General features: G+C 38.7%; 1 protein-coding gene across 1 annotated transcript in view; it reads right to left on the bottom strand.

The window, feature by feature from the left end:
* Positions 1-16,342, bottom strand: part of ARHGAP42 (Rho GTPase activating protein 42) — a 293,889-nt gene that overhangs the window by 189,923 nt on the left and 87,624 nt on the right. Inside the window, exon 3 of the mRNA XM_007445610.1 lies at positions 1,568-1,629. Coding sequence (XP_007445672.1) covers positions 1,568-1,629 — 62 coding nt within the window. The remainder of the gene's footprint in view (positions 1-1,567; positions 1,630-16,342) is intronic.

Raw genomic sequence — 16,342 nt, 5'->3', positions numbered from 1 at the left:
CCCCTCTTTCCCACTTCCATCATCAGCTCGTCTTCTGGGCCATAAGTGCACATACCACCCACATCTCCCCATGGAACCTGAACTTCTATTGTATAGAAGTTTATGAAGGCTTAGGTATAAAGCACTTAAAAGTGTCAAGTGACCCCCACAGAAAAGCTTTTTCTGACCACCCCAGAGAGGGTCAGTCTCCCACAGTGGCTCATCTCTAACTAGAACAGATCACATTGCATGGGTATCTCTCTGATACTGGGACCAGACCTATGGCAGGCTGATGTTTCCTAAGAAAACATGGTCACCCCTCTGCACAACATTTCTTCCCTACCCAATATGTCTCCCACATGGCCACCAAATTAATCTCTCCTAAATCCCATATTGATCCTCTCATTCTTCTATCAAAAACTTCTAGCAATTTTCCCACAGCTTATAACAAAGATCAAAACTTCTTAGCCCGGCTCTTAAACGCCACATACGCCCAAAACTACCAATCAATCTTCTACTGATAACTTCTAAGAAACTTCTGCCTTATTCTACAAATATACACAGTACTTTCTCCCACCTGTGCCCTCCGCTCAAGCTCACTAACATAACTGCCATGTCTTAGTTGTGTGATTCTCCCTCAGCTCAGGCAATGCTCCCCAGGAGTCAGGGCCTCCTTAAGGGCACCCTCCTCAAATTCCTCTTCCTCACCTATTGAGCAAAATGACACCAAACTGCCGTTCCTAGCCCATTCAGTCCACAAGCCGAGCACTTTATTTATGTGTATATATAACTCCCCAACAGGATGGTAAAGCCAGTGATATCAAAGATGATGTTTTAAGTGTCTGTAACCCTCACTGTAACTGACAACCAACATCTTTACCACCATCAGCATTTATTTATAATGTGCCAGGTGCTGCTACAAATGCTTTACAATGATCTTCTGGGATATATACTACTATTTTTTCCATATGTGAATGGGCAGCCTGGGTCATAGACAGGGGCCTACACAGAACTTTGAACACAATGGGTACAAAATTATATCTGTGAGTGGATAAATGTATTACTAATAACCATGCTCTGATACTGTCACATAAGTTAATGTGTCAACGTAGAATGCTTCCCCACTATTCCCAGCCCAGCAAAATCCTCCGAGCCTTCAAGACCCAATTCAAATGTCACCTTTTCAAGAAAGTCCCCTGCTAACACCCTGGCAAAGTTAGTTGCTCCTTCCAAAAACTGTCTTTAATACTTGTAATGTGTCTTCATTATAACACTAAGGTTATTTATAAGACTGCTCAATTAGAATGGGTTTCTTCATGGCAGTTTGTTCAATACTTTTAATTCTCAGAACAACTAAATGGAAAGTAAAATGAATGTAATTTATATCTGCTGACCAAATGAAACAAAAAGAAATGGCATATCTTATTAGCAATATTTGATCATCATACTCACAAATCTTTTCTGTAACATTCAGTACATGTATCAAGTTATAAAATCTGGTATGACTAAATCTAATTCAGAAGGTCTATTTTTTCTTTTAACGTGTCCAAACAAAGCATTATTCTTAAGAAATGGAAAAGAGACTTACCAGTCTTCTCCTTTCTTCTTCTACTGCGATGAGTAGTCTTGCAAATTCTTTTAGTGACTGAGCTATTTAGAAGATAAGTTTAAAAAAAAAAAAAAAGCATTAACCTCTTTACATTGCTGATATCCAATTGCACAAGAGTAAACATTACAATAAAGATACTTATGAATTTGTATATATTCTGTGGTGTTATGTTTTTATAAGCAGGAAACAGTATATACAATAGGATTTCAATGACTAACAGCTATATATAAGAGATGTTTGTGTGCTACAAATTGAAGTTTAGCACATATCAAGTATAATCTTTATTCTTCAAAGGCACTAAGGGCATATAGTTTATATATTTAATAAATAAAATTTACACAGTAATAAACAGTAGTACTGGAATCACTCCTAAACAGAATCCTACAAATAATAAATTCATTAAACCTATAAGGAGCAATAACTCCAGTACTAAGATGTACTCAGTAGCAGCCAGTAATGCAAAGTCTCCCACTGACTTCTTTCTGGAAGCTCAACACATATATACTTAAAAACACATTCTGGATTCTGTATTACTGTATCACTCTCATATCCAAGGTACTTTAGACCTTTGCTAGTCAGAATGGTCAGAGGACCACCAGCATCAGCATTTTGGGAGCTTGTTAGAAATACAGATGCTCAGGCCCTAGCCCAGAATCTGCATTTTAACAGGATCCCCAGTTGATCCCTTTGCACATTAAAGTTGAGAAGCACTGCCTTAGAAAACTATCTGAAGATATATTGTTGAGGATTGGGAAGTGTTCAGGAACTTTGGGAGGACAAACGAAAAAAATAAGTAAACAGGGAGTTACAATAGCATATTCTTCAAAAATGCACAGTGCCACACAGTAAACTGTGAAAGATTAATTCGTCCACATCAATTTCTGTAACTTATACTTAATGTGAATTATTAACTAAAGTTCGAATGTTTAGATTACAAAACTAACAAAAGAAATAAGGTAAATTGCAAATTTTATTTTTATTTAAGCCTTGAACCTTCCCTTCTATGTCCTCATTCTTTAGGCTCCCACCTCTTCCTTCATCCATACTAATATTGAAAACATCCTGTGAGACCAGAAGTCTAGTAAGTCTGGCATAAAGTCTACAATAAAGGGAGGTGAGTGAGAACAACACATCAAGAGTCTTACCAACAAAACTCATTATGAAAGAGAAAGAATATTTTCCATTTAAGAATTTAAAATTACAATCTTGGATTTTTCTTCTCTCTTTTCAAAACCACTAGGCTTACACTAACTAAGCTGGTTTGAAATTCTATTCCTATGACTACTTCACACTGTATTTTATTCAGTTACCAAAACAGAAATCAAAGGATTACCTGGGAGACTCACATTAATCTCATAAACACAGTAATGGCCTTAAAGTAAGTGGAACTTTTCTAAAGTGTTTAAAAATGTGACTTTAATTTCTGCAGAAATAACTATCATTGCTACATTACAACCCAGTTTTGACGACAATAAGTTGAAGAGAAAAACATTTTACAAATAGATAGAAGATTTTAACTGGAGTGTGCAATAGCATATTATATGTTTGTACTTTTGGTAAAGAAATATCCAGTCATCATTCTGGCAGCTATCTACTGCCATTGAAGATCTGTTGATGAGACTGGAAAAAGTCAACAAAACTTTGAATGATGGAAGGTAATGTTAACATGCCTGCAGAGAAAGAAGACAAAAAGTATGTCATTCTGGGCTACAGGAGAGGCAACAGGTACTCCTGAGGTGAGAAAATAAGAGGAGATGTAAATAGAAAGAGTACACTAGTTGAAAGTCTGTATAAGAAGCACTTTAACCCCAGATTTTTAACTTAACACCGCCCAACCTTTTTAATAAATATCAAAACAAAAACAAAAAACCTTACTCTCATATGCTTCCTTTTATCAGAAGCTATTGGTTAACACACTCTCACAAAACTTGGGAACAAAACATGAAAAGAAAACATGAATTCTAGAAAAGCAAAGAAGCAAATGGAATTCTCAGGACAACACAGAGCTATTCTAGGACAACAGTTGTGCCAAAGGTCCAGAGAGGTTCTTGTCTACACTGGAGCAATAGGTTAGAAGCTCCAGGAAATGTCTGCAGAGAAAGAAAAATAGAACTAATCAATATCCTGATGTGTCTAAATGTAATGAGAGGAAATTTACACTCCTTTTTCTTTTTTAAAGAAAACTCAAAGGCAATTATAGCTAGTGAGCAAAAATATTCAGGGAGAAAAAATTCCAGAAGTTCCAAAAAGCAAAACTTGAATTTGCTGTGTGCCACAAATATTTACGTGGTATTTACATTGTATTAGGTATTGTAAGTAATCTAAAGATGACTGAAAGTAATACGGGAGGATATGCATAAGTTATATAGGTTATATGCAAATACTACAGGATTTTATATTAAGGACTTGAGCATTTGTGGATTCTGAAAGCCAGGGGGTACAGGAACCAATCCCCTGCAAATACCAAGGGACAAGTGAATTAACTCCTGGGAAAACAAAGTTATACAAATAACACAATCAAAATAATTGAAATAACTGGGTTGTGAGTAATATGTATAAAACCACTGATATAAACATTAAAAATTGAATTCATTTTGCCAAAATGAAGTTTTAACTCTATTGAGAGAAAGGGAAAGGAGCATGTTAGATAGTATGAACTCAAGACATAGTGTGACAACACTATGAAGTGAAAGGATGGTACCTAAAACAAAAAAACAAAACAACAACAACAAGAAAAACTCAAGAAGTAGCAAGGTAATCATGGTCTTGAAAGAAACTGAGGAATGGCTAAAAGTTCATAGTGGTCTTGAGACAGGAAAGAAGGGAGCAGGGCACAACCTTTAAAAGGATGACACAGCCATTAGGAAGAACAGGATAGGACAAAAACTGGTTAGAACCCATTAGGCCCAAGATGGCAGAAGACTGGACTTCCAGTAGACCTTGAGCCTCATTATACACTCACTGTAATACTTAGCATATGCTAAATGACACACCCACAGGTGCCATAACCATAAAAGACCAAAAAATGGGTGGTGGCACAATTCCTGGAAATCTCCGCCCCCTCCCCAAAATAGTTAGAATAATCCTCCCCCTCCTTAGCCTATAAAATTACCCAGCCCATAAAAACTAACCACCCTGTATTTCGGGGCTGCTCTCGCTTTCTTAGACAGACCACATTCTGCCTATGGAATGTCCATCTCTCTAAATAAACTTGCTTTCACTTTACTATGGCTCACTCTTGAATTCTTTCCTGCGCAAAGCCAAGGACCCTCACTTGGCGGTGCATCCCAGGGCCTCGCCCAAGACCTGGGACGTGACCATCCTCTGATACCCCTTTCTCCTGCAACAGTCTTTCTGAGGAATTAAGTGGCAGGGACTGGTAGAAAAGGAGATTGCTAGTTTTTGTAAAGCCTAAAAAATAATCTATAACTTTTTAAACAAATAATGAAAAACACTTTATTTTCCTATTAGCCTACACCCTAGGAGGGCACAGACCACATATTATTAATTTTCTCAAAGGGTAAATAAATATCCAGCACAGAGAAGCCTGTCAGCAGGTATTTTTGAAATAAATGAGATTATAACTTGATTTTAGACTGACTTGGGTACACTAGAACCTTCCAGTTGATCAACCCAGAAAATGTTCACTGGCCTACGTAGCAGCACCCTAGTAGTCCCAGGGAGTATTTTACGATGATGACTTCAGAAGTCCAAAGGTTTCCCCAAGGTAACTGCTTCTCCAAAATTGTGGTGTTGCCTTAAATCAGATTTTGGTTACAAGAAGGAAACTCAAAGTTCTCATATTGCTGTTGTACCTCTTTGTCCAAAACTTAATGGCCATTTTCTGCTTTACTTGAATGGTTTTCTGGTCTGTTTCCCTTATAAATACTATTTATAGACTCAGTATGACAATAGTAGATTATAATGAGGAAGTCTGGGGAGAAATTTTAACATTTGCAAAAGCAACTGCATGTCTGGTTCCTCACAACGAAAACGACTCTCCTTCCAGCAGTTTTCTGGGTCTGCCCCAATTTGACAGTAACTTTTGTTCCCTGTTTTTCTTTCGTTGATTTTTCAGGGAAATGACTTCAAAAAAACTAAGACTGTTCTCTTTAAATATTATAGTCCTAGTTCTGTAAAAGCATACTATGTTTCTTGGTCTAAATGAAGCTTTCAGATTCATCATTTGTTCTATAAGAAAAGAAAGAGTCAGGAACACTAAATAATTTATTTCATGAATTAGGGACAGTGGCCTACTAACTTTTTAAACCCATATCTAATGTTTTTCCCTAAATATTTTTCTTTATAATGATGTCAAAGTATCACATTAATAGTTTACTAAGCACAACATAACAAGGAAAGAAAACAGAAATTAACAATCCTATAATGCAAGTATAAAATAATTCAAGGTATTATCACATAAATTGGGTTTTAGGAGAAAGGGCAGATGGATAGCCGGTTACTTCCCTGCCTGCCCCACCCTCAAAGTCTAACAGGTACCTCTGACACAAATCAGGCAGATCCAAGCTGCCTAGTGTTCCCCAGCAGTACTCTAGAGATTAGAAGCCAGTATTAGAATCTCTGGTTCATGAGACCCACAAATGCCTTAAGAGGCCATGAAAACTAGAGGGAGTCTATTCTCCACCAGACCTTGGGCACAAAACATATACAAAATGACTCTCTCGGCACTCATCACAGGGCCTTATACAAAATGGCTATGGATTTTGTGACTGCTTGAGCCATTTTTTCTAAGACGTTGCTTAAGCAAAATCTGAAAACATTTTTTATTACATGCAAATTTCTGATACTCGAATATTTTCTCTTATAATTAATTATTTGTGATGCTCCACATTTTATTTATTAATATTCACATAAATAAAAACCACTGCATTATCTGATTTGGGGTATCCAGACTAACACTGAATATAACAGCTGGTCCTGCAATGATAGATCTTGACGATACCTAGGTGGTATGACAGGAGTTTGATTTAGTGAGAGTAATATTCCAAAAACAATACTTAATACACAGTGGGCTTTCAACAGATGAATTTAACAATACATTCCCACCATCTATTTGCTCTATAAGGAAAAACATACCAACTCTTATTCTAGACTTCATAAAATATTATGAAAAGGATAGGCCAGATACTTTGGAAAATTATGTTAGCTATCCACATTCTTGCCACCTGCATGAAACTTTCCTGGCTGTATTTGCCAGTAATAATCTTTCCCCTTCCTGACCGTCTGGACCATAAGATTACTGGAAAGCAATCAAAATGTAGCTTTATATATAAATTTTAACTTTCCAAAAATTTACTGAGGTCAAGAACACTGCTATAGGTTTCCTTTTTACCTCCACAATGTGATATTGGAAAAATACTTTTGGAACAAAAGAAATCTATTATTCAGATGCATTTATGACGGGTCCCAAGAGCATATAAACATTCACAAAGACAACAGTCGAATTATACCTACATGGTGAAGAAGTACGATAATGGCTTCTCTATTTACCAATATCGTAAATTCTGAAACATTCCTGAACTGTATAAAATATCTATTCCCTAACAATTTTTTCAGCAGGCTTAAATTCATCCTACTATTTCTAACTGTGGAAAATCTGTTTAGTGTCTGGAAGTAAGAATGAGTGAGAATAAAGAAAATTATTCCCTGTTCATTGTTGATAATAATTCCACAACCTTAAGTACTAAGCATTATATACTATTAAATGTTTCAGCAATTGAACAGCTTGGGCTTTACAGATTTCACAACTATAAGAACTGACAAAGCATGTCTCTCTTGCATCTAACCAACATTTATATCATAGTCAGACAATGATGTGCTACATATTTCTCCTAGGAGTCTTTCCTCAAACCTAAACAGCATAAACACATACTCAAAAAGAAAAAAGTACAGATCACAAATCCAGTGATATATACAATTATGTCCACAACACATTTTTTTCACTTTATTAGAGTGAGCAAATCACTGACGAAGTTCAGATCTGCTGATGAATAGAGGGGAACTGGGTTAGCAGGAGGATTTAGACTTGATTAAATCTCAAGGAAAACATGAAAACCTGTAAAAGTCTATAAAAGCCAGATTGAACCAATGCAGTCATATTTTATAAGTCCAGATGATGCCCCAACAGTCGCTTGACTTTTCTATTTGGGTGTGAGTAGGCTGTGTCAAGCTTTTTCTCTGGCACTGACTTTTCATGAAGAATAGGAGCAAGGCTGTAAAACATCAGTACTGAACTGAGGATCTGAGCCAGAGCAGGTGAATCCATCATATCCTTCTAGGCCACATGGAGAATTATTAGAATAGAATCAACCTACATAGCCAAGGGACACCCAGCATTACACTACAAAAGCATGCAATGACCTAACATGGTATCACATCAGCAGTTCAGGCCTGGAACTTCCACTGAGGGAGTTTTAATTCTCTGAACACTAAAAAGATCAAAGGTAGCATACTGGCTGAAGTATCCAGTGGAAAGTTTTGGTTCAGGAACAATTTAACCCATAAACAGAGCAGGCAGCAAGGTCAGCTTGTGGCATGCCTGAATAATAAATACTATGTCTACAAAACAGAGTGATATAAAAATTGACACCAACTCTCCCACCAGATATTGCAAGTCTTTGGTAACAATTAATATCCCTACTGATGGGCTGTCCACTCTGTCTGCAATATTGGCATTATTTGCAACCACAAACTCTAGTTATTAGTTTCCAAAAGCCACAACATCAGATAAGATTTTTCCACTCTATTTGTGGCTTCAAGCTCCATGGATGCCTAGTTGCAAAGCCAATAAATCGCTTCCTAAACCAACAGAAAAAAAAGTCACAGGCACACTGTGGAATGCCAGCAGGTCACTGTAATACACCCTACTACTCAGAGGAACTGATCTTTCTTCTAGAGCTTCACAGCCCAGCCCGGTGGAATCCAAGGTCTCACGAAAACACAGGCAAATTTGGTTCTCTTTGAGGTAACTAAACTGGGTTCTCCACAATGTCCTCCAGGTGGTCAATCTTTTTTTTTTTCATTGCCAAACAAATCAAAAAGCAAGATTAATCTTGAAAATGAGCCCCTGAAAACTTGCATTTAAATTTTTTTATATCCTACCAACGCATCATTGTGTAGCATTGTATTCAGGTGAATTAGGTTTCAGTAAATATGAGATGTATCAGGTTGGAAGAGCACATTAGATATTATTTTGGTAATAAAAGGTTAATATTATAGCATAGTTTTCTAATTAAGCATTAAAGAACAATAAGAAATGCACAACCTGCAAATGAAAACAGTCGTAAAATTAAACTTTTATCCAGTTGACCAGGTACTCTGCAGAGTTAGGAACTGCCTTGTTTCTGCTTCGTCACTTGTTCCATACTGCCATCAGCTATGCTATAATCTGTCTGTCCAGTACTTGGATGCCACTGTAGACTCTGAACAGGACACAGGAACAGAATCCTCACTTTGGAATCCACTGGCTTAATATCAAGTGATCTCTTTCTGCTTTCTCTTGCTCCTGTTCATCCTCTAACCATATTAGCCAGATTCTTTGCAGGGCTTCTAACCAGTAATATGTCTCCTTTTAAATTCCCAACTCCTATTCCTAGTGCCTCCCTCCATACCTGGGTTCTGACATTCCTTGGGTCCCTAAGCACTAACCTGTGCTAGACTTTAATCTGATCTATCAATGTGGGTCCCAACATTGACTGCCACTGTACATTTGGGCTGAGATTCAGAACTTGTACCCAAAATGTCAATCTTTCATTCTTCATTTCATTCGTCTAACTAGATACTCAGTCTGGTTTATCTTATCCTCACTGGCGTAATAACTGGACTCAAAAGAAGAAAGATACCATCTGTAAGCCAGGGGCTTCACCTATAAAAGAAAGCTACCACTACTACTACTGTTACAGACCGATAACTACTAAAAGTGAGGAGAATTATGATTCCAAGACGAAGTCACAGTGGATGCACAGAAATAATTCTAGACTATATGTCTAATGATTTTCCTTCATATACTCTCTGTGAACAGGGATAGGACCTTTCAGTAATGCTTTGAAACTGCCAAACTACCAGGTAGTTTGAGAATTCTAGTATTATCTCTATATATAGACAGATAGGTAGATATAGATATAGATGTATAGACTGGGCTTGTTATTTTATATAGATATAGATATAAAGTATATAACAATTCACATAAGGCCAAGTTTTGACAAATGAATACATGCAAATACAGAAAGGTGGCCTTTCAATTTTACACAATTCCAAAATTTGATTCCAGCTGGTTTCTCCCAAGACTTCATCCCACTACTCATTACTTCAAATGAATTTCATCTGAATTCTAGTTAAATTTTTTTTGTTTTTTACTATGATATTTTATGTTGATGCAATAAGTACTGTTGTGCATAACATCATCTACAAGCCACATATATTTAATTTTCTTTCCAAGCACACATATTAATTAGAAAATGAAGAACTGTGCTTTTCTGATGTTGCCTTTTTTTAGTTTTTGTTTTGTTTTGTGGTGTTTGACCTGTTTCCCAAAGCCAAAACAACTCCCAATTCAGAAACCATTTTCCCAAGATGTAAACCACTCCCACTTCGGAGCGCCTCTGCCAAGAGGTAGAGATGTTACATAAACTGTTTCATTTAATGCCCACCCAATGATATGAGGTACTGAAGTAAGTTTTACCTTCATTCTGCAGATGAGAAAAAGGTCAGTCAGCTGGGGTAGCTTGCCCCATGATCTCACAGCTAGTAAGTGGAGAAGCAGGTATTCAGTTTTGAATGTTTGATTCCAAAGTCTATTCTCTCCCAGCAAATCATTATTGCGAAAGGAGGGGGGTGGATAAAAGGTAGTGTCAGCCTACTACCCAGCTCCATTACAGAAAAAAAGAGGCTTATCATCTTTAAAGGCAAACAGAGCCAGAACTATCTGTGCTCAGAGGATAATCAGGCGCCAAGTATCCTGCTTTAAAGGGAACAATCAGTAATTTGCTGCTGACAAACAAGCATTTACACCAAGTACACCCCCACCCCCATCCTTACTGCCATTAGGAACTGACCTCCCAACACTTCTTCACATTCCACAAAGGCTGAAGCACCCCATTCATACTCCTCCTCTGCACCCAATGCTCCTGCCACCATCCTACTGAAGCTTCAACATCCGCTTCCTTGTCCAATATGCAGCCTCTCTCTTCCACAACCTCTTAACCTCTAATGACCTTCCCTCTTCTGTAATTCACACACCCACAAGGACACGAAGAGTTCAAGTGATCTAACCCCTCTGCTTCTGCTTCTTGGCAATCCTTTTATTCAACTCTAGTTTACTCCTAATCTTATTTCCCACAGTGGCCATCTAAAAAGAATTTTCTCCTTTCTCAAGAACCCAGCCCCAAACTTCCCTCACTCACACCAGATGGCCTGGCCTCCTGCTTTTCTGATCAACACGGCCTCCATTCTTTTCAACTTGCCTGTCTCAGAGGAGGGGCCCTCTTCCTCTCAAAAGCTAACAACTCCCCAAGAAGCTTCTAATCTCACCCTTTTCCATATCCATCTCCATTTTTTTCTCTCTCCCGCTCTTATTTCCACCAGCACTCTTCTCTCCTCACAAGCCATTTCTCCTCCTCGTCTACAATCTTACTCCAGTGGATTCCCATCCTCATGAAGGAGGAAGACAGGAAGACCTGGGAGTGGGGAAGAAGGAGCTTTGGTACCCGCACCAGCATGGTGCACAGCTTTTTAATCCTCACAACACCCTACGAGGCGCTCACAAGTAAAACACCCAAATCTTCTATCACCATTCTCCTACTTTTCAAGTAATGAAACTGACATGTAGAGGTTAAATAATATGCAAGGCCATAGAGCTAATGACTGGCAGAGCTAACCTCTGAACTCAAATTAGCTCACCTGAAATTTATATACACTTTCCCTCTATTCTAGGCACAGTCCCACAACCCCACCTCACTATTCTAAATTTAACAAATCTGATTATATATCCTGGGAATTTCTACTAGGAATTTTGTCTGAATCTCAAAACTTAACATGTACCAAAACTTAACTCATAATTCTGCTCCACCCCCAGGTACCCTGGCCACATATAAACATATAAATGGGCCCCTAACACCATTCTCCTAATAACTCGAGTGATGGATTATCCTCAGTCCCCCCTTCCACAGATTCAATTGCCAAATGCTGTTGATCTCTCTCCTCTACCCTTCTTCCATACCCATGTAAGGGTATCACTTCATCTTTGCTGTACTATTACAACAGCCTAGTTATTGGTTTTCCACTTCCTATGGCTCCAGCTCACCCTATGTAGTAATGGTCAGAATAAAATTCCTAAAGGGCACCTTTGATTGTGTCATTATACAACTCAAAAACTGAATGAGTAAATAAAGTCATAAGTCCATATTGCAAATGATTTGGGGCCTCCATGATGTGGCCCCAAAGTACCTTTCCAACTGTGTTAGCTTGAGATGCTACTACTTCTGATCTCTTAGTACTCTGAAACTACTAACATTCCTATAGTATCCCATTTCCATGTCTTTCCTTTAACTACTGGGTTGGCCAAAAGATTCTTTCATTTGGTTTTCCGTAAGATGGCTCTAGTAGGACTTAGTTGTCTTTAACTTCATTTGAAGCAATTTTGTTAAGATTGTACGTGACAGCTGTCATATCAGAGTGCATTTTTAAAAAGACATCAAAACTGGTGAATTTTTGTGTAGCCATTTTAATACTGAAGATGGAAGAAAAAAGCAACATTTTCGGCATACTATGCTTTATTATTTCAAGAAAGGTGAAAACACAACTGAAATGCAAAAAAGATTTGTTCAGTGTATGGAGAAAGTGCTGTGACTGATCGAACGTGTCAAAAGTGTTTGCAAAGTTTTATGCTGGAGATTTCTCACGGGATGATGCTCCATGGTCAGGTAGACCAGTTGAAGTTGATAGCGATCAAATCAAGACATTAATTGAGAAAATCAACGTTATACTATGCAGGAGATAGCCGACATACTCAAAATACCCAAATCAAGCACTGAAAATCATTTGCACCAGCTTGGTTATGTTCATCGCTTTGATGTTTGGGTTCCACGTAAATTAAGCGAGAAAAACCTTCTTAACTGTATTTCCGCATGTGATTCTCTACTGAAACATAATGAAAACGTTCCTTTTTTTTGTTTGTTTTTTGCGGTACACAGGCCTCTCACTGTTGTGGCCTCTCCTGTTGCGGAGCACAGGCTCCGGACGCGCAGGCCCAGCGGCCATGGCTCACAGGCCCAGCCGCTCCGCGGCATGTGGGATCTTCCCGGACCGGGGCACGAACCCGTGTCCCCTGCATCGGCAGGCGGACTCTCAACCACTGCGCCACCAGGGAAGCCCGAAAACGTTCCATTTTTAAAACAAATTGTGATGGGCGATGAAAAGCGGATACTGTACAATAATGTGGAACAGAAGAGATTGCGGGGTAAGCAAAATGAACCACCACAAACCACACCAAAGGCCAGTATTCATCCAAAGAAGGTGATGTTGTGTATATGGTGAGGTTGGAAGGGAGTCCTCTATTATGAGCTTCTTCCGGAAAACCAAATGATTAATTCCAACAAGTACTGCTCCCAGTTAGACCAACTGAAAGCAGCACTCGACGAAAAGTATCCAGAATTAGTCAACAGAAAACGCATAATCTTCCATCAGGATAACGTAAGACTGTATGTTTCTTTGATGACCAGGCAAAAACTGTTACAGCTTGGCTGGGAAGTTCTGATTCATCCACTGTATTCACCAGACATTGAACCTTTGGATTTCCATTTATTTAGGTCTTTACAAAATTCTCTTAGTGGAAAAAATGTCAACCCCCTGGAAGACTGTAAAAGGCACCTGGAACAGTTCTTTGCTCAAAAAGATAAAAAGTTTTGGGAAGATGGAATTACGAAGTTGCCTGAAAAATGGCAGAAGGTAGTGGAACAAAAGTGTGAATACATTGTTCAATAAAGTTCTTGGTGAAAATGAAAAATGTGTCTTTTATTTTTACTTAAAAACCAAAGGCATTTTTGGGCCAACCCAATACATCTCCTAGGCTGTATCCTACCTAGACATTGGGACCCAGCTCAAATAACATCCTCTTTTTAAGCATAAGGTTCTTTGCACTCAGAAGATATTATTAGTAGAGAATTCCAGAGAATCCAAAGTCAACATGAACTAAATGACATCTTATATGGGATTTTAATTTGAAAAGTTGATTTTTTCCTTCATCCCTGAGTAATCTGCACAGCATCTACACTGGCTCATAAACACTATCTCTCATTCTAAGATAGATAGATAGATAGATAGACAGACCAATTTGTTCTGCATAAACCAAAACCTTTTTTCAGGCTGTCAAGGAAAAATGGAGCAACAAATGACCAGGTTTCCCCACAAACACACGGCTTCTATAGCCTCAGTGGCTCCACTGGCAAAATGCTAAGCATCAGGGATCTGGTGACCCACAGAGCACTCCTCTGGAACAGACCTTATCCCAGTTTTAGTACCTTCCCCAGTTGTGCCTCCCTCCCTCGGTATAAAGCACAAGTATATTGTTTAGAGTAGCAATTTTTCCCAGGCTGCATCAGACAACACAAATCTCCATAAAATGAAAGGCTCCTAATGTCTCAACCCAGAGGACTGTACCTTAGTTCAGGTCTGGGGTTGAAGCCGAAGAATCAAAATTTTAAGGCTCCCCATACTTGATTCTGATGCTAGGCAGCTTGGCAACTGCTGACTTTGTGGCGGGGGTTGGGGGGAGGAATGCATGCTCTTTGTGTGAGGAGTTAAGAGTTAAAAATATATTTAAACAGAAAACAGTAGATACACATGACTGTGTGTGTGCGTGTAATTGTTTAAAATAAGATTTGTAAGAATGCTCCTTGCCTGAAGCACATCTGTACTTTCAATGGCAGAAGTAGTTACTTGTGGCCCTCTTGGTAATGGAAGAAACAGAACACTATGTCTGAGTCCTAAGAATCAAGAAGGACCTGAAAGCTCTTCTCTCTACAGCCCTCTGAATCATGACTCAGCAACTATCCTGAATTCTCTCAATGACAGAGAAATTACTCCGAATTAAGCTGTTTTTTCCCAGCCACATATTCCTTGATAACTATCCAAGGCAAGCTTTTCTTTCTTTTGTAGGCCGGTTATTCAACTATTTTCTTGCTTTCCTCCTCCCCCACCCCAAGGCTGCCTCCATTGCTCATATGCTGTCCTTGCCTTTTGCCAGTGAGTTTTCATTAGTCTCTGGGTGCCCACGTCCTGCCTCCTAACTCACTTATTTCAGATATAGTCTCCAGGACTATTGCCTTTATGGTCCAAACCTTTTAATGTCAAAATTGAAACTGTACTTTTATTATTTCATTCATATTTAGAAATGTTCTCTCTTGGTCCATTAAAAAAAATGCTGATGGACCTAGAGTCTGTCATACAGAGTGAAGTAAGTCAGAAAGAGAAAGACAAATACCATATGCTAACACATATATATGGAATCTAAGAAAAAAAATGTAATGAAGAACCTAGGGGTAAGACAGGAATAAAGACAAAGACCTACTAGAGAATGGACTTGAGGATATAGGGAGGGGGAAGGGTAAGCTGTGACAAAGTGAGGGAGTGGCATGGGCGTATATACACTACCAAACGTAAAATAGATAGCTAGTGGGAAGCAGCCGCATAGCATACGGAGATCAGCTCGGTGCTTTGTGACCACCTAGAAGGGTGGGATAGGGAGGGTGGGAGGGAGGGAGACACAAGAGGGAAGAGATATGGGAACATATGTATAACTGATTCACTTTGTTATAAAGCAGAAACTAACACACTAACACATTGTAAAACAATTATACTCCAATAAAGATGTAAAAAAAAAAAATGCTGATGAAGGCAATCCTTGACTCAACTCTGAACTGGCAAAGACTTCCATGCTATAATTCATCACATATATTTAATCCAGAATAAACCTCCTAAAGGGCAACTTCAAACACAAGCCTCAAGTGTCTCCCGAGGACATGTAAATTAAACTTGAGACTATGTGGCAAGCCCTCTGCGATATTCTGTGACTCCCAATCTTTGTACTACAGCTAAGAAGATACCTTTATGGGTTTCCCTGGTGGCACAGTTGTTGAGAGTCCGCCTGCCGATGCAGGGGACGCGGGTTCGTGCCCCGGTCCGGGAAGATCCCACATGCCGCGGAGCGGCTGGGCCCGTGAGCCATGGACACTGAGCCTGCCCATCCGGAGCCTGTGCTCCACAACGGGAGAGGCCACAACAGTGAGAGGCCCGTGTACCACCAAAAAAAATAAATAAATAAGATACCTTTACACCTTTTGCACCAAATGGTTTCAAATCCAGAAATAGGTCAATGTTTACATAGTCATAGAAATTTGATTGATCACACAGGGAATGGAGGGTAAAATGAGGTTCATTTTATAAGCAGTTTACAGTAATACCACTATCTTGAAATTAGATATCTGTATATTAAAAATACTAAAGAAAAATTTTAACTAATCTCCCTTCTTTTTGTATCTCTATAGCACTTATGGTCTAATAATATATAATGAAGTTATGTATTTTATCGTCTAACTCCTCTGACTAATGGCAAACCCATTAGGGTGGGGATTTTTTTTTTTTTTCTGTTTTGCACATGATGTGTCTTCAGCACCCAAATGGTGTCTTAACAAATCACAAGTGCTTTACTGAATGAATGAACAAGTAAACTCAAAGTTA

Source organism: Lipotes vexillifer, unplaced genomic scaffold (assembly GCF_000442215.2).
Source record: "Lipotes vexillifer unplaced genomic scaffold, Lipotes_vexillifer_v1.1 scaffold1282, whole genome shotgun sequence".
Taxonomy (NCBI): Eukaryota; Metazoa; Chordata; class Mammalia; order Artiodactyla; family Lipotidae; genus Lipotes; species Lipotes vexillifer.
Note: the sequence above shows the minus strand (reverse complement) of the source record. Positions and strands in the feature narration are given on the sequence as shown.